The sequence below is a fragment of the Dryobates pubescens genome, chromosome 14 (assembly GCF_014839835.1).
Source record: "Dryobates pubescens isolate bDryPub1 chromosome 14, bDryPub1.pri, whole genome shotgun sequence".
Classification (NCBI taxonomy): Eukaryota; Metazoa; Chordata; class Aves; order Piciformes; family Picidae; genus Dryobates; species Dryobates pubescens.
In genome coordinates, this window is record NC_071625.1 from 25,860,488 (window position 1) to 25,868,660 (window position 8,173).

Here is an 8,173-nt window from a genome sequence, read left to right on the forward strand (position 1 = left end):
CAAATCACAGAGTCATAGAATCAATAAGGTTGGAAAAGACCTCAAAGATCATCCAGTCCAACCTGTCACCAAACACCTCATGACTACTAAACCATGGCACCAAGTGCCACATCCAGTCCCCTCTTGAACACCTCCAGGGATGGGGACTCCACCACCTCCCTGGGCAGCACATTCCAATGGCTAACAACTCTCTCTGGGAAGAACTTTCTCCTCATCTCCAGCCTAAACTTCCCCTGGTGCAGCCTGAGACTGTGTCCTCTTGTTCTGGTGCTGGTTGCCTGGGAGAAGAGACCAACCCCCACCTGGCTACAACCTCCCTTCAGGTAGTTGTAGACAGCAATAAGGTCTCCCTTGAACCTCCTCCAAGAGAATGGATTATCCTAGTTCACAAGATCTTTCAGGACTATGGAAATGCTCCTTTAAGACATGAATATGTCTACATTCCAACAATCTTTTCCAGAAATCTAATACAAAGTAAGGGGATCATCATCAAGAGGAGTGTGGGCAGCAGGGCAAGAGAGGGGTTTCTGCCCCTTGGCTCTGCTCTGCTGAGACCCCACCTCCAACCCTGCCTTCAGTTCTGCTGTCCCCAGCATGAGAAGGACACAGAGCTGCTGGAGTGAGGCCAGAGGAGGTCACAAAGATGTTGCAAGGCTGGAGAAACCTCTGCTGTGAGGAGAGGCTGAGGGAGCTGGGGGTGCTCAGCCTGGAGAAGAGAAGTCTCTGAGGGGACCTTAGAGCTGCTTTCCAGTACCTGAAGGGATCCTACAGGAAGGCTGCAGAGGGACTTTACCTGAGGGTGTCTAGAGACAGGACAAGGGGGAATGGATTGAAGGAAGAATAGGGTTAGACTGGAGCTGAGGATGAAGTTCTTCAGTACAAAGATGTGGGGACTCTGGAATAGGCTGCCCAGGGAGATTGTGGAGTCCTCCATTCTGAGGGTGTTCAAGGCCAGGTTGGATGAGACCTTGAGCAGCTGAGTCTAGCTGATCTCTGAGGCTCCTTCCAACCAAAGCCATTCCACGATTCTATGTCTCTATATGGCTCACTTTTGCCTGCCAACCAAATCTTTCCACCACAGCAACAACTGTCACCACCACTCTTACTCACAAGGCACATTTTGTATAGCATGTGGCAGCTTCTAAGCCCTGCTGAGCCGCTGTGAAGTTCAGGAGTGATTCTATGAAGTCAACAGCAGCGATGCCACTGAGCTCATGGTTTGGCCCCGTTCCTTCCTATGTCACTTAAGGAGCACCAGAGCTTGCCAGCAGAGTGGCAATGCATTCCACATGTTCCCTTCCTCAGGGAGGCACATTTCAACTGTGCCACTCTTCCTGTGCACTGCTGAAGCTGAAGCAGGTGACCTAATTTACTGTAAGGGAAGGCAAGGCCCAGAAGTCTGATTCCAAACTGCCACGTACTTTTATGGGCTGGACCAGAGAGTGGCCCAAGTTTCTTGCATCATTTAATGGCTTGAAAAGATTCTTCAGCCAGAACTGCCAGAATAAAGAATACAGGCTGAACACCCCCAGCTCCCTCAGCCTGTCCCCACAGCAGAGCTGCTCCAGTCCTTGGATCATCTTTGTGGACTCCTCTGGACTCACTCCAGCAGCTCTGTGTCCTCCTTATGATGGAGACCCCAGAACTGGAGGCAGGATTGGAGGTGGGGTCTCAGCAGAGCAGAATAAAGGGGTAGAATGCCCTCTCTTGACCTGCATGAAGGGCAAACCCTTATGAAAAGTCCCTTTGCAGCCTTCATGTAGGATCCTTTCAGGTTCTGGAAGGCAGCCCTAAGGTCCCCACAGAGACCTCTCTTCTCCAGGCTGAACACCCCCAGCTCCTTCAGCCTGTCCTCACAGCAGAGCTGCTCCAGCCCTTGGATCATCTTTGTGGCCTCCTCTGGCTCTGTGCCCTTCTTCTGCTGGGCACACCAGAACTGGAGGCAGGATTGGAGGTGAGGTCTCAGCAGAGCAGAGCCAAGGGGCAGAATCCCCTCTCCTGCCCTGCTGCCCACACTCCTCTGGCTGCAGCCCAGCACACAGCTGCCTGCTGGGCTGCAGGAGGGCGCTGCTGGCTCCTGGGGAGCTGCTCAGCAACCAACACTCCCCCAGTCTCTTTCTTCAGAGCTGCTCTCAACCCACTCTGGTGGTGGGTGGTGTTTTTCCCAAGACAGCAAATATTTATTTCACACCACTTACAGGGAGTAGATGTAGTACCCCCAAAAAGTAAACAGCTTCTTTCCACAGCTGCTAACTGCTCAACAAACTTGCTCCTATTCCTGCTTGCAAAGAGCAGCCTCCTTTCAATTCTAAACTCACTCAGCCAAGGTTTGGCCAGCAGCTCATTTGCAGCTGAGATGGCTTTTGGCAGCAGGGTTTGGGGGTTGCTGGTTTGGTTTGGGGTTTGTCTTCGGTAACTTACGTAGCAGAGATTGTGAGCCCACGTCCCTTCTTGGGCTGAAACGTCCTCCAGGGAGATCTTTTGCCATGACAGAGAGAGTGGAAAGCAGAGCTTGTCCAAACAGCAGGAGGAAGCATGCAATCATTTTCTTCATCTTCAAGAAACAGAGGGCCATTCAAAGGTGTGAAACTGCAATGAAGGAGAGAGGGAGATGAGCTCTTTGAACGCACCAAAGGACACGCTGCCAGCACGCCAGCTGTGCTGCTTCCTTCCCATCACACACAGGCATGCAGATATGGTGGCAATGAGTAAGAACATAGTGACCATTGTTGGCTCAGGGTGAGCTTATCACCAAGTGGCACACACAAGTCCTTCTCCTCCAGGCTGCTCTCCAGCCAACCCTAGTAGAAATAGAATAGAATAGAATTAACCAGGTTGGAAGAGACCTTCAAGATCATTGAGTCCAACCTCTCACCCAACACCATCTAATTGACTAAACCATGGCACCAAGTGCCTCATCCAGGCTCTTCCTAAACACCTCCAGTGATGGTGACTCCACCACCTGCCTGGGCAGCACATTCCAATGGCCAATCTCTCTTGCTGGGAAGAACTTCTTCCTAACATCCATCCTCACCCAGCCTGGATTTGTGCTTGGTATTGCCCTGACCCAGGTGCAGGACCTTGCACTTGGCCTTGTGGAACTCCATCAGGTTGGCTTGGGCCCAGCTCTGCAGCCTGTCCAGGTCCCTCTGGATGGATCCCTGCCCTCCAGCTCTCAAGTCACTCTCACTGTCAGTGGTGATCAATCAATTGACCTTCTCCACCACAAGGTGCATTAAGGTTTTTCACTGTGGTAACCCTTCAAAACTACCAAGAGAGCAGAGATGATCTGTGGCTCATGCTGAACAACCTCCTACTTCTTGCCTCACTCCAGGGAATTTTTTGTTTCACACAGAACTGAGACTCCACCAGCCTGGAAGCCACTATTTTTGTTGTTTTGTCATTCAGGTGCTTAAAAAATGTCTCTCTCTATTGTGGGCACGTCATGCTGAAAAAGAGATTGCAAGCCATGCCTCCTGCTCCTTCCTGTGGTCCCCTTCCTCATCTTGCAGTACAAGCTCCCTGCCAAGGCTAACCAGAGACATGAACTCCTCAAAGCCAATCTCTGCACCTTCTACAGCTGCCACAATGCACAGAAGTGGAAATTCTCAGCAGTTGCCTTGAACATGTGTGGCCAGCAGGAGCAGGGAGGTCATCCTGCCCCTGTGCTCAGCACTGGTTAGGCCACATCTTGAGTCCTGTCTCCAGTTCTGGGCCCCTCAGGTTAGGAAAGATGTTGAGTTGCTGGAAGGTGTCCAGAGAAGGGCAACAAAGCTGGAGAGGGGTCTGGAGCACAGCCCTGGGAGGAGAGGCTGAGGGAGCTGGGGTTGCTTAGCCTGGAGAAGAGGAGGCTCAGGGGAGACCTTCTTGCTGTCTACAACTCCCTGAAGGGAGGTTGTAGCCAGGTGGGGGTTGGTCTCTTCTCCCAGGCAAGCAGCACCAGAACAAGAGGACACAGTCTCAAGCTGTGCCAGGGGAGGTTTAGGCTGGAGGTTAGGAAGAAATTCTTCATAGAGAGAGAGACTGACCATTGGAATGTGCTGCCCAGGGAGGTGGTGGAGTCATCATCATTGGAGGTGTTTATGAGGAGACTGGATGGGGTGCTTGGTGCCATGGTTTAGTTGATTAGATGGTGTTGGATAATAGATTGGACTCGATGATCTTGAAGGTCTCTTCCAAACTGGACTATTCTATTCTATTCTATTCTATTCTATTCTATTCTATTCTATTCTATACATCAACACCTTTGCTATCTGCAGATAATATCCCTTTCTCAAACCCTTTATAACTTCTCATCATAGACAGGAAAAAAAGTGAAGGCAAAAAAAGAACCCAAACCACCAGAGGCTGCAGTTCTCACCTCTGTAGAGGCTGCCTTCAGCTTTCCTTCTTTGATAGATAAGAGTCAGAGTTTTACTTTTATTAAGCTGCCAGAAGATCTAATTTATGGGGCTTTCAATGAAAAAGAATAGAACATAAGAGCACAAAAGGGGAAACATTGTAAAGTTCTAACTGTGGCCTTCCAGGATCTTAAAGGGGGCTACAAGAAAGCTGGGGAGGGACTTTTGAGGGTGTCAGGGAGTGATAGGACTGGGGGGAATGGAGCAAAACTAGAAATGGGTAGATTGAGCTTGGATGTGAGGAAGAAGTTGTTCCCCATGAGGGTGGTGAGAGCCTGGCACAGGCTGCCCAGGGAGGTGGTGGAAGCCTCCTGCCTGGAGGTGTTTGCAGCCAGGCTGGCTGTGGCTGTGAGCAACCTGCTGTAGTGTGAGGTGTCCCTGCCCATGGCAGGGGGGTTGGAACTGGCTGACCCTTGAGGTCCTTTCCAACCCTAACACTTCCATGATTCTATGATGCTTTCAGCACTCCTTACTGCCCACTCATTTTTAAGGTAACAGGCAACTGTGATCAAGTCAAAAGCTTTTACTGAAGCTCAAAGGAACTGCAAGCATCTACAGGAGTCAATAAAATCAGATTCTGTCCCCAGGTTAGCAAGTACAGCCAGTTGGAAACCCAGTGGGCTCTTATTACATGGAAGCCACAAAACCTCTCTCTCTCAATCCCATCAGCTCAGAAATTCGTTGTAAAAGAAGGTCAGCAGGCACTGCAAAGCCCTGTTAACTACCAGTTATAAAGTGTTCCAAGGTACCTCACCAACCACAAGCCAGCACATGCATTACTAGTCCATTACTCATGAAACTCACTCTGTGTGGCATGGGTACCAGCACACACAGTATTAAGAATTTCCTCTTTCTGGACCAGGTGCTGACACAGGCTTTTTGCAGCTCTGAAAGACAGCTACAGAGCCCCACAGAGGCCAGCATGGTAGGATCATAAAATCATAGGGTGGCTTAGGTTGGAAGGGACCTCAGAGATCATCTACTCCAACTTCCCAACCTCCCCACCATGCCCAGGGACACCACTCAGCCAGACTTGACTGCTCAAGGCCTCATCCAACCTGCCCTTGAACATCCCCAGGGAGGAAGCAGCCACAGCCTCCCTGGGCAGCCTATTCCAGAGTCTCACCACCCTCACACTGAAGAACTTCCTCAGCTCCAGTCTAGCCCTGCTCTCTCTCAGCTTCAAACCATCCACCCTTGTCCTGTCTCTAGACACCCTCAGGAAAAGTCCCTCTGAAGCCTTCCTCTAGGATCCCTTCAGCTACTGGAAGGCAGCTCTAAGGTCCCCCCAGAGTCTTCTCCCCTCTGAACACCCCCAACTCCCTCAGCCTGTCCTCACAGCAGAGCTGCTCCAGCCCTTGGATCATCCTTGTGGCCTCCTCTGGACTCACTCCAACAGCTCTGTGTCCTTCTTCTGCTGGGGACAGCAGAACTGGAGGCAGGGTTGGAGGTGGGGTCTCAGCAGAGCAGAGCCAAGGGGCAGAATCCCCTCTCTTGCCCTGTATGAAGGGCATGCTGCTGCCACACAACAGCAATTTGCATGCCTGTGTAATGATGAGGACAGGATGTAAACCACAGACTCACAAAGCCTGCCACCTTTTTTCTTACACTTTCCCATGGTCTTCCTCATCCAGCAAGTCTCCCTTCCCTCAGCAGCTAGAAGGCCATTTCAATGCCCTCTGCACTGAGACATGCCCCTGCCTCCTATAGCAAGAGGGCTACAGCTGGAACCCCATCAGCACAAACTTATTCTGCCTGCTGCTCCAAATGCCCACAGCTGAGTTGTATCCTGCACTACTGAGTGAGACTGTGATAGTGAACTAAATTAACTGTGATCTGGAAACCACAAAGGGAAGACCCAAAATGCTTTAGAAAGCAGTTCCTTAGAAGGGAGTCGAATGACATCTGGTAGTTAGCCAAATATTCCCACAAAGCCACCAGAGTACATGACTGCCTGCATGCAGAGTGTAGCTGAAGGTGCTACAGGATACAGGAGGACAACCACATTCTGGAAGCTGTGAGAAGAGCTTTAGGGATGGGGGGAAACCTGGAGGAGGGCATTGAGAGTACCCTCAGCAAGTTCACTGATGATACCAAACTGGGGGGTGGCTGACACCTGTCAGGCTGTGCTGCCATCCAACCACATCTGGACAGGCTGAGAGCTGGGTGCAGGCAAACCTCATGAGGTTTAACATGGACAAGTGCAGGGTCCTGCATGTGGGGAGGAATAACAGCAGGCACCAGGACAGGTTAGGAGCAGCCCTGATGGAGAGCAGCTCCAGGGAGAAAGGCCTTGGAGTGCTGGTGGACAGCAAGTTCTGCATGGGACAGCAATGTGCCCTGGTGGCCAAGAGAGCCAATGGCATCCTGGGGTGCAGCAAGCAAAGTGTGGCCAGCAGGGCTAGGGAGGTTCTGCTCCCCCTCTGCTCTGCCCTGCTGAGACCACACCTGCAATCCTGTGTCTAGTTCTGGGCTCCCCAGCTCAAGAGAGACAGAGACCTGCTGGAGAGAGTCCAAGGGAGAGCCATGAGGATGCTTAGGGGACTTGAGCATCTCCCCTGTGAAAAGAGACTGAGAGCCCTGGGGCTGTTTAGTCTGGAGAAGAGAAGGCTGAGAGGGGATCTGATCAATGTCTATCAATATGTGAGGGGTGGGTGTCAAGTGGAGGGGGCCAAGCTCTTTGGGATGGTGCACAGTAATAAGCCAAGGACTGATGGATAGAAACTTGAACAGAGAAGGTTTCAGCTCAACATGAGGAGAAGCTTCTTTGCAGTGAGGATGGCAGAGCCCTGGAGCAGGCTGCCCAGAGAGGTTGTGGAGTCTTCTTCTCTGGAGACTTTCCAGACCCACCTGGATGCATTCCTGTGCAGACTGCCCTGGGTGATGCTGCTGTGGCAGGGGGGTTGGAGTGGCTGATCCCTGGAGGTCCCTTCCAGCCTCTAATGATACTGTTAAAACCAAAGTGCCTGTCAAGGGACAGAGGTCAGATGAGCATACCCACCAAAAGATGCAGCCCATCAGAGAGAGCAAAGATCAGCACTCCATTTTATTGTGAGCTCTAAATATTAGGCCTTAGAGTAGATGCACTCCAGGTAGCATTTCTTTTTCTACAAGCTAATGAAATGAAGAATCTTAAAGGTTCTATTGGTTATTTTTAAGTGATTTATCCAAACCACAGACAGACTTCCTGGTATCACTGCTGTAAACCCAAGAACTATTCAATTGTAGAGTCATAGAATAATCAAGTACCTCTGTAAGTGATCAGATCCAACCCTTGCTCAGAGCTGTCACAGGATGTTAGGGGTTGGAAGGGACCTCCACAGATAGAATCATAGAATTGTCAGGGTTGGAAGGGACCTCCAGGATCAGCCAGTTCCAACCCCCCCTGCCAGGGGCAGGGACACCTCACACTACAGCAGGTTGCTCACAGCCACATCCAGCCTGGCTGCAAACACCTCCAGGCAAGAGGCTTCCACCACCTCCCTGGACAACCTGTGCCAGGCTCTCACCAGCCTCATGGGGAACAACTTCTTCCTAACACCCAATCCAGATCACCCAGTCCAACCCCCCTGCCAGAGCAGAATCCCACAGGGCAGATCACACAGGAGCACAACCAGGTTGGCTTTGAAAGCCTTCAGAGAAGGAGACTCCACAACCTCTCTGGGCAGCCTGCTCCAGGGCTCTGTGACCCTCACAGTCAAGACATTTCTCCTCATGTGGAACCTCCTGTGCTCCAGCTTGTACCCTCTGCACCTTGTCTTATCACTGGGTAC

General features: G+C 51.3%; 1 protein-coding gene across 1 annotated transcript in view; it reads right to left on the reverse strand.

Moving 5' to 3' along the window:
- Positions 1–2,576, reverse strand: part of MATN2 (matrilin 2) — a 58,090-nt gene extending 55,514 nt beyond the window's left edge. Inside the window, 1 exon segment of the mRNA XM_054167206.1 lies at positions 2,422–2,576. Within this exon segment, the coding sequence (XP_054023181.1) occupies positions 2,422–2,575 (154 nt within the window). The 5' untranslated portion in view covers position 2,576.
- Positions 2,577–8,173: the final 5,597 nt, after the last annotated feature.